Source organism: Delphinapterus leucas, chromosome 16 (genome assembly GCF_059928025.1).
Source record: "Delphinapterus leucas isolate spDelLeu-1000000601 "Yukka" chromosome 16, BTC_Dleu_Yukka2, whole genome shotgun sequence".
Classification (NCBI taxonomy): Eukaryota; Metazoa; Chordata; class Mammalia; order Artiodactyla; family Monodontidae; genus Delphinapterus; species Delphinapterus leucas.
The window spans coordinates 61,796,513-61,816,177 of NC_143144.1; the positions used below are offsets into that span (position 1 = coordinate 61,796,513).

Genomic DNA, 19,665 nt, shown 5'->3' on the forward strand with positions numbered 1-19,665 from the left:
TCACATGTTTTCTACTTTTCAAAAGAAAACCAGCTTGATTACCCACATGCCAGACAAGCAGAAAGTCCAATATCCCTTTCTCCCTTTGAATTGTCCTGTATCCCCGGTTCTACACAAACCAAAGAGGCCAGTGTTGCTAAGGACAGAGAATGGAAGACACATTTCCATTCACCAGAGAACCTGTTTGGGGGAGCAGCTGCCTCTGTCACTGCTACACCTGTGGCTGATGAAAACCCTCCATGCACAGCCTGACACATGCCTGCCTCTTCCTGCTGCAGGGAGCTAGCTGCTCCGGATCTCTGTGGTGTTCCGTGCCGGGCTCCCAAGGTCACCCTCACATACTGAAGTGTGCACCCCTTCCCCACAATTCATGTATTGAAGTCCTAACCCCCAGTACCTCAGAATGTGCCTGTATTTGGAGATAGGATCTTTACAGAGGTAATTAAGGTTAAATGACATCATTGTTGTGGGCCCTAATCCAATATGACCGGCCTCCTTATAAGAAGAGGAGATAATAAAACAGGGGTACATATAGGGAAAACAGAGGGAGAAGATAGCCATCTACAAGCCAAGGAGAGAAGAAATCTACTCTGCCAACATCTTGATCTTAGACTTCTAGCCTCCAGAACTGTGAGAAAATACATTTCTGTTGTGTGAAGACATCCAGCCTGTAGTATTTGTTATAGCAGCCCTAGCAAACGAATACAGGTCAGCTTTGTCCTTTTGTATGCATCTATACAGTAGACCCAAAATCACTTGTTGAAAAGACTATTCTTTCCCCATTGAATGGTCTTGTCAAAAGCAAGTGACCTGAGATGTATGTGATTATTTCTGGACACAATTCTAGTCCACTAATTTATAAGTCTATCTTATGCCAGTACCACACTGTTCTAGTTACTGTAGTTTTGTAGTAAGTTTGGAAATAGGGAACCATGAGTCCTCCAACTTGGTTCTTCTCTTTCAGAATTGGTTTGGCTATTCAGGGTTCCTTGTAATTTCATATGAATTTTAGAATCAGTTTGTCCACGTCCAGCTGCAAAAAAGGCAGCTGACATTTTGATAAGGATTGCATTAAACCTGTGGATCAGTTCAGGGAGTATTGCCATCGTAACAATGTTAAGACCTCGAATACATGAACATGGGATATCTTTTCATTTATTTAGATCTTTAATTTCCTCCCATGATGTTTTGTAGTTTTCAGTGTCCTGAATTTCTTCTGTTAAATTTATCTCTAGGTACAGTTGACCCTTGAACATGGGTTTGAGCTACATGGATCCACTTACAAATGGATTTTTTTCAATAAGTACTACAGTACTATACAATCCACAGCTGACTGAATTTGTGGATGTGGAACCCCATGGGGCCAACTATAAAATTATACATGGATTTCCAACTGTGTGCTTGGGGCAGGGGTTGGCACCCCTAACCTCTATGTTGTTCAAGGGTAAACTGTATTTATTCTTTTTAATGCTATTATAAGTGAAATTTTTAAAATTTAATTTTCAGATTGTTCATTGCTGGGTTATAGAAGTACAAATGATTTTTGTACATTGATCTTATATCCTGCAACGTTGCCAAACTTGTTTAGTAACTCTAATAGGTATTTTGTAGATTCTTTCAGATTTTTCATATCTGAGATTATGTCATCAGTGAACAGGAATAGCTTTACTTCTTCCTTTCTAATCTGAAGGCTTTTAAATTTCTTTTTTCTTGCCTAATTCCTTGGCTAGAACTTCCAGTACATGTTGGATAGACATGGCAAGAGTGGATATCCTTGTCTTGTACTTGATCTTTGGTGGAAAGCTTTCAGTCTTTCACCATTGTGATGTTAGCTATGAGTTTTTGTAGATGGTTTTAATAGGCTGAGCAAGTTCCTTTCTATTTCTAGTTTGTTGAGTATTTTTATCATGAAACGGTGTTAGATTTTGACAAATACTTTTTCTGCATTTATTGAAATGATCACATGTAGTTTTTGTCCTTTATTCCATTAATGTGGTGTATTACATTGACTGATTTTCATATGTTGAGCCACCACTGCATTGCTGGGATAAATCTCACTTGGTCTTGAGGAGTAGTCTTAATGTACTGCTTGAATCAGTTTGCTAGTATTCTGTAGAGGGTTTTTGCATGTGTATTCATATGGGATATTGGTCTGTAGTTTTCTTTTTATGTGTTATCTCTGTCATGGTATCAGGACAATACTGGCCTCATATAATGAGTTAGGAAGTGTTCTCTCCTTTTCTATTTTTTGCAAGAGTTTGAGAAGAATTAGTGCTGATTCTTCCTTAGATATCTGATGGGACTCACCAGTGAAGCCATTTGGTCCTGGGATTTTGTTGTTGTTAAGAGTTTTTTTGATTACTGATTCAATCTCATTGTTTATAGGTCTATTCAGATTTTCTATTTCTTCTTGAATCAATTGAGATAGTTTGTGTGTTTCTAGGAATTTTCCCAATTATTCTAAGTTATCTAATTTGTGGGACTACTCTTGTTCACAGTATTCTCTTAAAATCCTTTTTATTTCTATATAGTCAATAGTAATGTCCCTGCTTTCATATCTAATTTTAGTAATTTGAGCATTCCCTTTTTTTCTTGGTTAGTCTAGCTAAATGTTTGTCAGTTTTGTGAATCTTTTTGAAGAACAAAATTTTGGTTTTGTTAATTTTCTCTGTTGTTTTTCTGTTCCCTATTTCATTCAAGTCCCCTGTAATATTTATTATTTCATTCCTTCTGTTGCCTTGGGTTTAGTTTGCGTTCTTTTTGTAGTTTATTAAGGTAGAAATTTAGATTATTGATCTGATATCATTCTTCTTTAATATATGTATTCACAGCTATAAATTTCTTTCTGAGAACTGCTTTTGTTACATACCATAAGTTTTGGTATGTTGTGTTTTCTTCTTTGTTCATCTCAAAGGATCTTCTAATTTACCTTGTGATTTAGTTTTTTGTTATTTAGGAGTGTGTCATGTAATTTCCACATATTTGTGAATTTTCCAAACTTCCTTCTGCTATTGATTCTAGCTTAATTCTATTATGGTTGGAAAAGATACTTTATATGATTTCAATTTTTAAAAAATTTACTGAGATTTGTTTTCTGGCCTAACATTTGGTCTATCCTGGAGAATACTCCATGTGCACCTGTCTAGTTGTTCTATTCATTATTGAAAATGGGGATAATAAAGCATCCAACTATTATTATTGAACTATTTTTCCTTCCAATATGGTCAATATTTGCTTCATTTAGTTTGAGGCTCTGTTGTTAAGCGCATATATTTTTATAAGTGTTATATCTTTATATCATTATATAATGTCCTTCTTTGTCTCTTGTAACAATTTTTGTCTTAAAGTCTATTTTATATGATGTTAGAATAGCCATTCCAGCTCTCTTTTAGTTACTATTTGCATGGAATATCTTTCCCTTTCTTTTAGTTTCTACCTATTCCTGTCTTTGAATCTAAAGTGAGTCTCTTGTAGATAGCATATAGTTGGATCACTTTTTAAAAATCCACTATAGCACTCTCTGCCCTTTCATTGGATTTACATTTAATGTAATTGGTCATAAGGTAGGAATTTTATCTGTTATTTTTCTATTTGTTTTTTATATGTTGTATATCTTTTCTGTTTCTCTTATTTCTCCATTACTGTCTTCTTTCTTGTTGATTAGCTATGTCCTAGTGTACCATCTTAATTCCCTTGTTTACTATATTTTTGGGTTAATTTCTTAGTCATTGTTGTTTGACCATGGACAATGTATAACTGGACAGTTATAATTGGAATTACAATGAACATCTTAACTAATAACAATTTGGTTCTGATTAATGCCAACCAGTTTCACTATTACACAAAAATTTTGCCCCCATATACCTCTGTTCCCTCTCCCCTTCTTTGTACTATTATTGTCATACAGACTACACTCTTAATATGTTGTGTGCCCATCAATGCAAAGTTATTATTATTGCTTTATGTAGTTATCTTTTAAATAAGGTAGTAGAAAATAAAGAGTTACAAAAAATACATTTGTACTGTCTTTTGTATTTACCTATGGAGTTACCTTTAATGGTATTCTTTATTTTTTCATGTGGTTTCAAATTAAGGTAAGTCCTTTGAGCCAATTCTTGAGGGAGCCACCAGATAGGTCAAAACAAACAACCACAATTTCTTGTGAATGAGATCCATTCTGTTCTTTCTGTTCCCAATACCTGTACGGGGAATGCAGCTATTTTCTTCAAGGCCACTGCCAACCCTGGATGGGACCAGGATAAGTTAAAACACCACAAAGGGGCTTCCCTGGCGGTACAGTGGTTGAAAACCCGCCTGCCAATGCAGGGAACACGGGTTCGAGCCCTGGCCTGGGAAGATCCCACATGCTGCAGAGCAACTAAGCCCATGCACCACAACTACTGAGCCTGCGCTCTAGAGCCTGCAAGCCACAACTACTGAAGCCTGCGTGCCTAGAGCCCGTGCTCCGCAACAAGAGAAGCCACTGCAATGAGAAACCCACGCACCGCAACGAAGAGTAGCCCCTGCTCACCGCAACTAGAGAAAGCCCGCACGCAGCAATGAAGATGCAACGCAACCAAAAATAAATAAATAAATAAAAATAACAAAATAAAATAAAATTTAAAAAAACAAAAAACACCGCAAAAGGGCTTCCCTGGTAGCACAGTGGTTAAGAATCTGCCTGCCAATGCAGGGGTCACGGGTTCGAGCCCTGGCCCGGGAAGATGCCACATCTCACGGAGCAACTAAGCCCGTGCGCCACAACTACTGACCCTGCGCTCTAGAGCCCGCGAGCCACAACTACTGAAATCCGAGCGCCTAGAGCCCGAGCTCCGCAAGAAGAGAAGCCACCGCAATGAGAAGCCCAAGCACCACAGCAAAGAGTAGCCCCTGCTCGCCGTAAATAAAGCAAGCCCAAGCGCAGCAATGAAGACCCAACGCAGCCAAAAATAAATTTAAAAAGAGAAACACCACACAAAGCTTGCTATTCTTACTGAAATTCAGCTGGTTTTTCTTGAAAACGTTCCCGATTGTTGGAGGCTTTTAGTTAGTGTCCAGTGTTCTGAAAAAGTTGATCCTGACAGTTTTTGCTGCATTTTTTGTTACTATTATGAAGGGATCAACTTTTGGTGTTCTTCCTTTGCTGCTCTGCTGACACCACTTCAATATGACTTATTACTGGCAATGTTAACCTTGATTACTTGGTTAAGGTGGGGTCTGCCAGGTTTCTCCACTGCAAAGTTACTATTTTTTCCTTTCCATGCACTATTCCAGAGGTCAGCAAACTGTGGCTGGAAGGCCAAATCAAGCCCACTGACTGTTTTTGTAAATAAAGTTTTATTAGTACACAGCTGCACTCATTTTTTTAAAACATATTTTCTGTGGCTGCTTTCATGCTACAACACCAGAGGTGAGTTGCTGTGCAAAAGGCTGTATGGCTCACAGAGACTAATATAGTTCCTCTTTGGTTCTTCGCTGGCTCTTGCTCTATTTGTTAGAAACATATCACTAAACCTAGCCCACATCCAAGGGGAGAGGAATTAAGCTTTACCTTATGGAGGGAGCAGTATCCAAGCATTTTTGGACATATGTTAAAATCAAGATAATTAAATGTTTGGGAGTCTATACTTTGAGGCCATGCAAATATCATGTTTCTCCTTAAACTTTTGCTCACTAATATTTCCTTCATCAGTAGGTCTCACCTACAGCAATTATTACTGTGGTGCTCTAATCATGATTTGCTGTTTCTCTCATTCCTTTTACATGTCTTAATTTGAATTCTTCTGTAAGGGAGACTTGTTCCTTCTTCCCCACTTATTTATTTACTCAATCTTTTAATTACATCAGTATGGGCTCACAGATACTTATTTTATTCTTTGGGTCATAACCATTACTATCATAATTTACTTCATGGCATGGGAGCTGAGGTACTTTCTCTTGTCGGAGGTTTTATGTTAGAGCCCTGAATGTGATTTTTAGGCAAGTCCCTTGACCTCTCCTTCTTTTTATCATCATCAGAAGAAAAACATTAATAGCCACCTCATAGCGTTCTTGTGAAAATGCTGTTTGAACTAGGAGGTAGGATATAAATGTTAGATTCTTTGGTAATGTACTTCCTTTACTCCCATTTCCTTCTTCACTTTCCTTCTCTCCCTCTTTCCTTCCCCTTTTCTCATTCCTCCTTTTTCCTCCTCAGCCTGTGTGTTGCACCCACCAGGGGTCCCCTGTGGCACTAGGGCTGAAGCCAGTGGGATCTGAGTCACAGCACTTCTTTGAAGGAGGGCTGTACCAAGGTCAGCCCAAATAACCAGTTTCCCTTTGCTGTGTCCCCAGGAAGCCACTTCAAGGACTCCTTTGCTGTTCTAAGCAGACCTCTTCCTGCACACATGGGCCCTGCACCCTTCATCCCCTGGAGGGCAGGGACCTTGCCTTACACCTTTCATAACTTCCTTACATCCCTTACTGCACAATGACTTTCAGATAGTCTTTCATCAACCTTGAATGCAAATCTGAACATACACATAGTCTGCATGTTTCCACCATGCAGAACATGGCCGTGCTAACTGCCAAACATCATCACTGAAATTCACTGGGCGGTTTCTATCACTTTCTTAGGGTTTCATTCCTAGTTTGGAGATATTTGATGTTCTATGTCAATAGTCATTAACTGTGTGGGAGGCTACAAAGTGAGTCAGACATGCATGGTTCTGAAACTCAAGGAGCCCACAGTACAGTTGCAGGGAGAGAGCTCTGCACAAATAACCAACCATAGATAATCAAGGACTTCAAATGTCAGACATCACATGGATTTTGTTCAGTAGGCAGTGGGCAGTTAGTGAAGGCTTTTGAGGAAGAAGATGACATAGTCTATAGTGAAAAACTAGGAAGGCTGAAATGCATGAGCCTGGAGACATGGGTAGGGAGGGGGCAATTAGAAGGCTTTTGGAATGACCTGAGTGAGAAATAATATACCTCAATGGCAGTAAGAATGGAAAGAAATGGACAGAAACCTCTCCCAGGAGAAGTCAACAGGACATGGTCAGCTAGCAATCAGAGAATCTTAGAAGGCGACCTTTGAGACTATCTGGGGCAAGCTGAAGGTTTGTGGCAACCCTGCATCAAGCCAGCCTACCGGTGCCATTTTTCCAACAGCATTTGCTCACTTCATGTCTCTGTGTCACATATTGGTAATTCTCACAATATTTAAAACCTCCCATCAGCAAAAAGATTGTGATTCACTGAAGCCTCAGATGATGGTTAGCACTTTATAGCAATATATTTTTTATTACTTTATTTTTTAAAAATATTTATTCATTTATTTGGTTGTACCAGGTCTTAGTTGCAGCAGGCGGGCTCCTTAGTTGTGGCTCACTGGCTTCTTAGTTGTGGCATGCAAACTCTTCGTTGCGGCATGCATGTGGAATCTAGTTCCCTGACCAGGGATCGAACCCAGAACCCCTGCATTAGGAGCACAGAGTCTTAACCACTGCACCACCAGGGAAGTCCCTAGCAATTTTTTTTTTTTTTTCGGTACGCAGGCCTCTCACTGTTGTGGCCTCTACCATTGCAGAGCACAGCCTCCGGATGCGCAGGCTCAGCGGCCATGGCTCACGGGCACAGCCACTCCGCGGCATGTGGGATCTTCCTGGACCGGGGCACGAACCCGTGTCCCCTGCATCAGCAGGCGGACTCTCAACCACTGCGCCACCAGGGAACCCCGGCAATATTTTTAATTAAGGTATGTACATTGTTTTTTTTTTAGACAAAATGCTATTGCACATTTAATAGACTACAGTATAGTGTAAATGTAACTTTTATATGCACAGGAAAACCAAAAAATTCGTGTGACTTGCTTTATTGTGATATTAGTTTTAGACAGTCACTTTATTACAGTGTTCTGGAACTGAACCCCCAATATCTCTGAGCTATGCCTGTATATTCTAAAAATATGTGTAGAAATATCTGCATAGTACACGTTAACCCAGACATTTACACCTCTGATCCATGACTTGAGAAGTCACAGAAGTAGATGCAGGCCATAGGGTTAAGGTACAATAGACAGCTCCACAGCAGAGTGTGGGAGAGCTGATGTAGAAGAATTAAGTCAATGATTCTCTGGGTGCCTGCCTGCGGTGCTCTCAACCTCCTCCTGAGAGAGGCAGGGCTTTACCATTAAGAACCATATTTTAATAGCACGTGACTTATCATGCTGGCCACAAGTGATCAGAGCAGGGGAAGATGCTTGACTCAAGGGCAGCTAATTTCTGGGCAGGCAGGTGGCTTATGAGATATGAGATGATTGGAGACTAACAAGGCCAACAGAAAAGAGAATCAGATTTTTGGAGAAAGCTTGTCAGTTGACAGTGGGCACAGGAGATGAAGGGCACAGAGGGATAAAAGATAGCATATCACTGAAGTGGTAGAAATCTGGAGTCAGCAAAAGCCTGAGCATTGCTTTTCAGAGAGTAAGCAGTTGGTGGTTCGTAGTGCCAGACCATACAGGAGCTGTGGAAGCAGATTGCTAAGATGGCAAAATGGCCAAGTATCAGAAAACAGCAAACTCCTGTCACTATCGGGGCAATGAGATATTTTGGTCCCTAGAGCTGTGCTGATCAGATCCTAAATTGTATTTAAGTCCAGAGTAAGCCCAGCCATATGGCTGCTCCTGAACTTCTAGCCTGTGGCTGAGATTTCTGTCTTCCTTAATTCTATAACGTTGCTTACAATAACCTCTCATTACTTCTGGTGGCCTGAGTGAATCTGTCCTTTGCAACCACAAGACCCTATTAGGCCATAAAAAGAAATGGAACTCTGGTGACTGCTACAACACTGATGAACCTTGAAAACATTACACTAAATAAAATAAGCCAGGTATGAAAGAACAAATATTCTATCATTCCACTTATATAAGGTACTTAGAATAGTCAAAATCAAAGAGACAAAACATAGAAGTTACCAGAGGCTGGAGTCTGGGAGGTGGCAAGGGGAGCTATTATTTAATGGTTACAGAGTTTCTGTTTGGAGTGATGAGAAAGTTTTAGAAATAGATAGTTGTGATGATTATACAACAGTGTGAATGTAATTAATGCCACTGAATTGTACACTTTAAAATGGCTAAAACAGTAGAATTCATGTAAAACAGTAAAATTCTTGTTATATATATTTTACCACATGCACACAAAGACCCTGTTAGAGATGCAGTGTCATGGAAAGAACACCAGCTTGGAGTCAGAGAAACTGAGTTCAAGACCCAGCTCTGCATTTTCCAGCTGTGTCACTTTGGGCAAGTTACCCAACCTCTCAGGGTCTCAGTTTATTCATTTGAAAAATGCAAATAATAAAACCCTTTCTAGGGTTTCCCTGGTGGCACAGTAGATAAGAATCTGCCTGCCAATACAGGTGACACAGGTTCGATCCCTAGTCCGGGAAGATCCCACATGCCGCGGAGCAACTAAGCCCGTGTGCCACAACTACTGAGCCTGCGCTCTAGAGGCCACGAGCCACAACAACTGAAGCCCGGGTACCTAGATTCCGTGCTCCGCAACAAGAGAAGCCACCGCAATATGAAGCCCACACACCACACCAAAGAGTAGCCCCTGGTCGCCGCAACTAGGGAAAGCCCGTGTGCAGCAACGAAGACCCAATGCAGCCAAAAATAAATAAATTTTAAAACCCAAAACAAACCCTTTCTAAGTTTATTGTGAGGAACAATGAAGACAAAATGCATTAAACCATTACATAAATATCTTTTGAAAAGGAGTCTGGTGACTTTTGCTATGTGTATTTGGAAGAGGAGACAAGAGGCCTCTGTATTCTTCTTAAGAAAGTGTGAGGCTTCTCCTTGGACTGTGTGTTCAGGGTACACTTGGGGCCAACAGTGTGAAGCTCACCACATCTGCCCAGACTTCTCTGAATGCCCCTCTTCTTGACTTCCTCCTGCCATTTCCTCTCCAGCCCCTTTTGGGCTCCCAATGCTCTGGGCTCTCTCTTCCTTTAGTACCCTTCGAGACAAGCCCTCAGGAGGGATTATTTTCTCATTCAAACTGGAGTCCCTCTGTTCCCCTTCCCACAGCATATCTGTATTTAGGCCATACCTCTTTCCAGGGAGGAAAAAGCTTGATCCATATAATTTTGCTGAGTTGAACTGAAGGATTTTTTTAGGCATCAGCAGACATGTAGGTACAGGAAATGCTGGGGGTGTGGGAGCCCTCCAACCCCTTTGTATCTCCCACAGCCAGGCAGTTAATAATCCTGAAACATTTGCTGAGTGGGATCCTTTCTCTAGGCATCATCAAAAGGCGGGGGTGGGGTGGGGGGACCAAATGGCTTCTCAAACTTGATTGCGTTCTGACGCTCTGTGAGGTCTAAAAAAGTAGGCGCCCACACCAGGAAGGCTGAGGAGCTGTCCTAGGTCCTGAAGTGCAACTGAGCGGGCAAGCCTCCCTGTTTCTCCTAACCCTGGGGCTCTGGCAACTCTGGTTCAGCCTGAACTCGGATTTAGAAGAGGTAGACAAAGAGCTAATTCTGGGAAGGGGGAAAGGATGAGAGAGAGAAGTATGCAAACACACAGAGCCTTCTGGATCAGCTTAAGCATGGAGAGACTGCTAAGGCCAAAACATAGAAACTTTTGTTTTGATTTTATTTTTAAATTAGAATGGTCACCAAGAAATCTCTAAGCAAAAATATGGAACAAGTACAAGGGGACAAAAAGCTGTGCAACAAACAATGCAATGCAAAACTGTGTAAACACCAATTTGTAAGCAAAACTACAACCACATAGATTGACGTGTCACCATCAACTGAGCCATACCAAAGGACTCAGAGCTCTTTTGCCTTTTCTTGTAGATAGAAACAGTTTAATTTTTATGGACAGAGGACAAATAAGCGTATGACTTAGCTTGATGTCATTCATGCTCTTTCACGTGTCTTTGTTAAAAAAAATTTCCCGCTTCTCCAGGAAGTTTGGGGCATAATCCTCTCCACCTGCCTTAATGACATGCTCATGCAAGCATGTTTTCATGGGGCTGAAGAAACTAGGCTGAACAAAAATTACTAGTATAAAACCAGACACAGAAAAGGGGTGGGCTTCCCTCTAAGTACTTAACACACATGGTCTGCAGTCAAATACATCCTGCCTTATCGTAGTCCATAAGTCAGGACCTCAAATTAGCCATAACTCTTCAATTTCACTCCTTAGAGGTAGTGGCCACATCACATGTCTTTTCCTACACAAACAGACACAAGCAGCAAAAACATTTAACTGGACACACAGTAGGTATTCAATAAATGTCGGTTGGTTGGCTGTTTAAGGCAAAGTAGACGTGGAGGCTGGATTTCACTCAGGTAATATATTTTCTTTTTCTTTCAGGTCATGTATTTTTCTTTCTTTTTAAAAAATTATGGTGTTTTTAACAGTGGAAAAATTAAAAACAATGTAAGAGTCCAACACGAGATTGATTAAACAACTTATAGCACATCCATATAACTGCACACCACACCGAACTGTAAAATGAAGTAAACAGATCTACATAACTGATGTGGGTAAATGGCTACAATTTATGAAGTAAGAAATGAAAGCTGTAGAACATATATAAAATGTGTATGATTCTATATTTACTAAAAAAAATTAATCTGAGAAAAGGACACTTTTTATCACTTCTAGCTATATTCATTGCTATAATTCCAGCAGCTGGCACATAGCCAGGATTCAGTAAATATTTGTTAATTGGCTACAGTAACACCAAGGATTCAGCATAGCACTTAAAATACTCCCAACAGAGTGTAAATTCTGACCTTTTTTCTGTTGTTGTTACTCCAGAACAAGCAGGATTTTCCTATTGTTGGGCAGGAGGGGAGTGGGGAGAGCTTTGTAATTAGACAAAGCTGGTACAGCATTAGATTGAAGGTTCTGGATAGTACATTCTTTTTTGCTTATTTTATCTTTCTACCTATCTACCTATATATTAATCAATTTTCATAACTTTTTATTTTGAAATTTCCAAACCTATAGAAAAGTTGCCAGACTAATACAATAAACATCTGCACTCACCAATTGTTAACTTTTTGCCACATTTGCTTTATCTCCTCTGCATCTGTGTGTGTGTGTGTGTGTGTGTGTGCTGTTTTTGCCAAACCATCTGAGACTACGTTATATAAATCATGACAGTGCAAACCTAAATACTTCAGCATATACCTCCAAAGAACATTTGCCTATTTTTGATATGTATATAATTTTCAAAGAACTATTTCTTACTTTGAAAAAGTTTAAGACCCAAAAGAAGTTTAAGACCCAAACAGAAATAGTTTAAGACCCAAAAATAGTTTAAGACCCAACAGAAAGTTCCCAGGTACCATGAATCCAGCTCACTCTTCATGATAATATCTTACATAACCTTAGTACGTTATCAAAAACAAGAAAATGACACTGACACAACAAATTAATTCAACTACAGACTTTATTTGGATTTCACTAGGTTCCTCCCTCTCTCTCTCTTTCATTCTATGAATTTTTATCACATGTATAAATTTGAGTAACAGAACTCAAAGTTACAGAACAAAACAACCTTCATGTTACCCCTTTATAGTCGTATCCTCCCCCTAACCCTAATCCATCAACCATTGATGTTTTCAATCGCTACAATTTTTTCATTTCAAGAACGTTACATAAATGGAATCACATAATATGGAGTACTTTTTCACTCAGCATAATGCCCTTGTGATTCATCCAAGTTGTTGAGAATTATTCATCAATAGTTGATTCTTTTTAATACAGATTAGCATTCCTTTAGATGGACGTATCACAGTTTGTTTATCCATTCACCTGTTGAAGGACACTTAGGTTGTTTTCTGTTTTTGTCTATTATAAAGAAAGCTAATGTGACCATTCGTATACAAATTTTTCTGCGAACATAGGTTTTCATTTTTCTAGGCTAATTATTCAGGAGAGAGATTGCTGAGTCATACAGTAAATGTATTTTTAACTTTATAAAAAACTGCCGAAGTGTTTTCCAGAGCGGCTGTACTGTTTTACAGTCCCACCAGCAGTGGATAAGAGATCCAGATGCTCTGAATCCTTGTAGGCACTCGATATTGTCAGTATTTTGTCTCTGCCACTCTAATAAGTATGTATCATTGTGGTTTTAAATTGCATTTCCCCAAAGGCTAGTGATGTTGAACATATTTTTCGTATGCTTATTTGCCATCTGTATATTCCCTTTGGTAAAACTTCTGCTCAAGTCTTTTGTCCATTTTCTAATTGGAATGTTCATTTTCTTACTGCTATGTTTAGAGTTCTTTATATACTATGGATATACATCCTTTGTTGGATATGTGATTTTCAAATACTTCCTTCCAGTCTGTGGTTTGTCTTTTCATCTTCTTAAATGGGTCTTTTACAGAGCAAAAGATTTTTAAATTTTTATGAAGTTGATTTCCTTATGGATCGCACCCTTGGTGTCATGCCAAAGAGTTTTCCCAAGTGGTTGTACAGGAAAAAATTCAACCATCTTTTTCTCCTCACATGTGTTTAATACTGCAACAGATGCTGAGAGAGATACATAGATGTAGAAGTTGTGCTCAAGGAGCTTCCAGTTCAGTTTAGACAAACACACAAATAATTACAGCAGAAGATGGGAGGCAATTATGTCATGTGAATACTACAAAGGCTGTGGGTAGGAGGAGGAGAGTTCATGAGAGGGAAGGATCACTTTACATTGGAAATATCAGGGAAGGCTTCACGGAGGAGGCAGCATTTGAGCCTTAAGGATTTCAACAGCTGAAGTGGGGGCACAGGAAAAAATTCCAAGGAATTTTAAAGGAATTTCTTGAGCATGCACATGGCAGGCACTGTGATACCCACTTTGTATACATAATCACATTTACACCTCATAGTAATCTCATGAGAGAGAGGTCAAGGGTTCTCAAACCTAAATTCAATGGGTCTGGGGTAATGCCTGGGAATCTGAATTTAAGTTCCCAGGTACTTCTAATGAGCAGTCGGGTTTGGAGACCCCTCAGGTGGATGGTTTTATTGAAATTTTACAGATGAAGAGACTAAGGTTCAGCAAATAATAGCAACTTGTTCAAAGTCCCATGGCTAGGAAGAACTGTGATGCAAAACTAGAGCTCTTATGGAGAGAACTTTATCACAAGGCTCACTGCCTCTGGGAGGCATCATACCTAAAAAAGAATTTATGAGGGAAGAGCAGAGGCCAAAGACTAAGTCCTTGAAACCCAGGAGAGTAGTGAGCACTGCCAAATGCAGAGGCCACAGAGGATGTGGCATGAAGGAGAACCTGGGGATAACTGAACAATGTGTCTGCCTGAGTCTGACATTACAGGAAGTTGAATACACACCCCTTGCATAGGGCAGGGCACTCCCTCAGGAGACCTGGCCAGCTGGAAGGAGTTGTGGTTTGAGACTCAGCCAAGATCACTCCTTGGTAGTACAGCTTTGTGCTAAAATGATTAAAGCCAAACATCTGGGCCTACGGAGTGGTATGTCAAGAAAGGGGAGGCAGGGAGACACAAGTCTCACTGGGGAATCTCAGTATGGAATCTCAGGTAAGCTATTCAGAAATTGCAAAATGCAGCCCACTTTAGATTTTCCAGGGCCACTGACCCTTTGATGGATTATTCAGGCCTTTTGCCTCATCTTCTGCTCTATGTGTGTTTTGCCTTTGGATTACTGCTTCTATTGGAGGATGGAAAGGAAAAGAAAGGTGAAACTCCAACTAGGACATTTTGCTGATTTTTGGTAGTCCTGATAACATGGTTAAAATGAGATCGGAACAACAGCCCAGATGTAAGATCTTCTAATTATCTGTGGTTGTTTCCACTTAGCCACACTCATGTTGGTCCCTGGTAGCACAGTCAAGTGGGCTGTATTCTCACTCCCAAGGGGAAGCCTGGAGGCCTGTGCAAGGATACTGTGGACAATTCCATCACGAAACCCAACTCATTTGCTGTTGACAGTAGATGCAAAGCAATGTCTGTTATTTGAAAGAGGACAATGATGACAATAACCCCTTATACCTGAACAAAGCACCTTCACATGCATCAACTCAGTTTTTTATGACCTTGGCGAGGTGGGCGTTGTTATCCCCACATGCTTAGGAAGTGGCAGCAGCCACAATTCAAACCCATCACCTCTGATTCTTTGAATTACAAACCAGCCTGCTACTTTGTTATTGGCCAAAACTTTCCTGAAGCCTACTTAGCCTTATTCTGGCTGCATGGAAATTAATAAGACTTCAAGAGTCTCATTTTTCTAAGAAGTAGAACTATGCAGCGAGGAAAGAATGTATGTTTGCTTGCTAGTGACCTTATGCAGAGTGCTGCAGCTAAGCCTTGGTTTCTTATCTGTAAGATGGGGGAAAGGGCTACCTTGAAGAGTGGCCAAAAGGAGGTAAACCTATGCAAAATTCCTGGCACAAAGGCTGGCAGGGAATATTCATTCTGTGATGTTAGCACTCTTCCATCCTTCACATCACCAGGAATTTCTGAGCCCACTGAACTCAGCATTGAGTCCCTCCAGCTCAGGTCTTGGTCTCTGATGAGGAACCACAGAGACAGGCTGTGGCAGGGCCTGACCATCTTACATGACATAAAGCACAAAGCCAAGAATATGCTCCAAAGTCCCATAGGCCTCTATTCCCCCCTTCCTTTAGTGGCCTGTCTCAGGTAATATTTCCTCCATGAAAGTAAAACTTATCCTAGAACTACATCCTTGAGATTCCAAGATCAAGAAAGGCCTTCAGTTTGGAATTCTGGAATCTACTAAAAAGTTCTTCATCCTCCCTCTTCAAAGCCATAGCCACATCCTGAGAGATTATAAGTTTGAAGACCCCACCCGACCTCCTCCCAGCCTTCATCTTTACAGATCCCATTCTTGGAAATCCACCACTGTGTAGTGAAGGAGGCCAGCTCAGTCATCAGCACTCTTCCCCACTTTTAGAGTTTAATCTGGTTGCAGGGACCTCTTTTGTCCAAAGACAGATCTCCACAAGAAGGGGCCCTCCCTAAACCAGATGAACATTTACACAGACTGAAATCTCAAATGCCTGCCTACAGGGCGAGACAGGTAAAGTAAATAATTAAGAAGGTGGACGTTATTCAATGGAGAGTGGCGGGGGACGAGACAGGTAAAGTAAATAAATTAAGAAGGTGGACGTTATTCAATGGAGAGTGGCGGGGGACTGTGGTGAACAGGAGAGCACGCTTATACAAGTGGCAGGGGCACCTCAGCTCTGTCCATCGTGGCCATCCCAGCTGTTTCCTCCGCTTCTCTCCAGTCTCTGCAACTCAGGCCCACTCCCTTTACCTTCCTCCCCTCTCTTTCCGGGCGTCGCAGGCTTTCAGCACAGCCACCCAACCCCGGGCGCTCCGGAGAGCTGCAGAGGAACAGCTGATGAGATGCTCTCTGACGTAGACCCACTTCTCCCCTGGGAACCCCAAGCGGGCAGAGGGAGGGGCCAAAGCCGCGCCCTGAGGGTCCACACTCTGTCTGGAAAAACAGGGCCTCACGCTCGGGAGCTCCAGCGTGGCGATGAGCGTACAGCATACCTCCCAGAAAACACTAACCTCCCAGTGGATTAAAGGGGGCAAGGAGGACAGGGTCAAGGGACGCGACGGAGCCGTGTGGTTTCCGGATGGGAAACCCCCATCGTTTAGGCACCCTTCCGCACAAGTCACTTCCAAACCAGATAACTCTCGGGGACGGACGCTTCAGACAGGCGGTGGCTCCTACGCAAATGGCTCTGTCCCCGCGCCCTCGGTCCGTGGCGCGCGCAGCTGCGGTAGTCACTGCGCTTCCCCGCCCCCGCCCCGGGATGCCCCCCTCCCTCTCTCCGCCAGACCCGGAGCAGGAGCTCCGCCCACAACGCGCCGCCCCAGGCACCCCCCAACCCCGCCACCCCACGCTTTAAAACCCGGTGCACACCGCTCCGCCGCGTCGCGGCCGGCTCACCTCTCTTCTCCTCGTCAGCTCCAGCGCAGCCGCTCTCCCGGTCCTGGTCCCGGCACCATGAGCTTCGGCTCGGAGCACTACCTGGGCGCCGCCTCCTCCTACCGCAAGGTGTTCGGAGACGGCTCGCGCCTGTCCTCGCGCCTCCCCGGGGCCGGCGGCGCGGGTAGCTTCCGCTCGCAGTCGCTGTCCCGCTGCAATGTGGCCTCCTCGGCTGCCTGCTCCTCGGCCTCGTCGCTCGGCCTGGGCCTGGCCTACCGCCGGTCTCCGGCGTCCGACGGGCTGGACCTGAGTCAGGCGGCGGCGCGCACCAACGAGTACAAGATCATCCGCACTAACGAGAAGGAGCAGCTTCAGGGCCTCAACGACCGCTTCGCCATGTTCATCGAGAAAGTGCACCAGCTGGAGACGCAGAACCGCGCGCTCGAGGCCGAGCTGGCCGCGCTGCGGCAGCGCCACGCCGAGCCGTCGCGCCTCGGAGAGCTCTTCCAGCGCGAGCTGCGCGAGCTGCGCGCGCAGCTGGAGGAGGCGAGCTCGGCGCGCGCGCAAGCCCTGCTGGAGCGCGACGGGCTGGCGGAGGAGGTGCAGCGGCTACGGGCACGCTGCGAGGAGGAGAGCCGAGGGCGCGAAGGGGCCGAGCGCGCCCTGAAGGCGCAGCAGCGCGACGTGGACGGCGCCACGCTGGCCCGCCTGGATCTGGAGAAGAAGGTGGAGTCGCTGCTGGACGAGCTGGCCTTCGTGCGCCAGGTGCACGACGAGGAGGTGGCCGAGCTACTGGCCACGCTGCAGGCGTCGTCGCAGGCCGCGGCCGAGGTGGACGTGGCTGTGGCTAAACCAGACCTGACTTCGGCGCTGAGGGAGATCCGCGCCCAGTATGAGTCCCTGGCCGCCAAGAACCTGCAGTCAGCTGAGGAGTGGTACAAGTCCAAGTTTGCCAACCTGAACGAGCAGGCGGCGCGCAGCACCGAGGCCATCCGGGCCAGCCGCGAGGAGATTCACGAGTACCGGCGCCAGCTGCAGGCACGCACCATCGAGATCGAGGGGCTGCGCGGGGCCAACGAGTCCTTGGAGAGGCAGATCCTGGAGCTGGAGGAGCGTCACAGTGCCGAGGTGGCCAGCTACCAGGTAAAGGTTGGAACTCTGCGTAGGGAGGGGAGTCCTGTTCTCTCCCGCGCATACTTCCCGCACAGTTGGGGCTCTAGGAACCAAGGAGAGGATAAGGGAGGGGACAGAAAGAGCCTCGCCTGGAGGCATTAGCAAACAAAAAGCCCTGGAGCCTCTCTCGCTAATTTTAGGGGCCTGGACGCCCTCATTCCCTGCCCCTCACTTAACGTCCCTATCCAAGCTCTTCTAACAAAGAAGCTCTCAAGCTTCTGTTCTTCGGAGTCTTAAAATCTACCGCATCCCTGTCAGCAAGTGGGCGTGAACACGCTGGCGACCTGAAGAACAACACCCACCCAAAGTAGGAGTGAGCCCAACGCGGGTGGGTCACAGCCTCTCCATGGCTGGTGGTGCTGTTTCCGCTGTCTGGCTTGTTTGATTGACTTTGAAAGGCTTTCTGTGCGCCCTGGAAATAGTCCTGCCCTTGGGTTGGGGGAAGAATGAGGGACTAAACTGGGAAGGGTTCTATCCCATTGTCTTGACTTTTGCCCTCAAAGGAGTAGAGATTGGGAGCCAACAAGATGAGTGATTGGGCTAGTAATAACCGCTCTGCTCTGTCCTCCCCCAACACATATACACGGTTCCCTCCTCCACCGAGTAATGTTACTACTTCCTAAAGAAAGCTTTGCAGCTGTCAGCAAATGAGCGTGATCGGTCGCTGTCCTCGGTGCTGATCTCTCGTTCTTCCCATCTCAGAATTTCCCTCTTGTCTCATGTCCCAGTTATGAGTCTCTAGGCAATTAACTGCTTTGATTTTTTTTCTCTCCTGCAACACCAACACATCAGTCTTGGCTACCTGCAATCAAAAAGGTCACCTCGTGGACAGCATCAATTTTCACTTTCATGGATGGCTTAGCACTTAACAAAAACCACTTAATCTGCTCAGCAGCAGTGAAGTCCCACTCGAAAATGCCCATTTCCTTAACATTTTTCCATCCTAAGTGCATGTGATAAATCACAGAGATGGGTTCATCTTTGTTATAGGTCACTTATATTTTTTCCGTCTTTGCCTGTCCTCTAAGCCCCGGTGAAGGTATCGATTGGCTCTTTCCTCCTTTTCTCTCCAAACAAAGGCCACTGCATCTTCAGTTTTACCACATAGAACATTCTGGGCTTATGACCACAAAGGACACAGAGGCAGGAGAAAAGTGTAGAAAAGAATCTAAATAGTGTGGTTCAGTTTCAAGGTGCAATAAAAAAGTCCATGGGATAGAATGCTAATAATTCAGAAACTTTCAATAATTCATTCTAGCCAAGATCAAAGTTTACATTTGATAAAATTAATGGGGTTTGGGAACATTAATAAAATACAATCAAGAAAGGAGTGAAACCTCAAAATGCTATTTGAGTCTGGAGCTATTGATGTGCAGTATTTGCTGTTCATTATAAATTACTCCCTTTGATAAAGGAAGGAAGCTTGCTTAGACCATTTGTTTTGGTGTTTGGAATTACAGTAATATTCAAATACTTCTATTCCACTTCAATATCTGTAACTTGAACTTTTCACTATGTGGCCTAGGTCCCAGACGGCCTGAACTAAT

The 19,665-nt window shown here is 43.4% G+C and overlaps 2 protein-coding genes across 3 annotated transcripts in view; one reads left to right on the forward strand and one right to left on the reverse strand.

Moving 5' to 3' along the window:
• Positions 1 to 17,239, reverse strand: part of NT5C2 (5'-nucleotidase, cytosolic II) — a 164,963-nt gene extending 147,724 nt beyond the window's left edge. The window contains exon 1 of the mRNA XM_089897312.1: positions 16,967 to 17,239. The gene's annotated coding sequence lies outside the window, so the exon portion shown is untranslated. The remainder of the gene's footprint in view (positions 1 to 16,966) is intronic.
• The window catches only part of INA (internexin neuronal intermediate filament protein alpha), a 28,939-nt gene continuing 26,233 nt past the window's right edge, over positions 16,960 to 19,665 (forward strand). For both annotated transcript variants that reach the window (XM_089897330.1, XM_022568879.3), the window contains exon 1: positions 16,960 to 18,088. In XM_089897330.1, coding sequence (XP_089753456.1) covers positions 17,024 to 18,088 — 1,065 coding nt within the window. In that variant the 5' untranslated portion in view covers positions 16,960 to 17,023. The remainder of the gene's footprint in view (positions 18,089 to 19,665) is intronic.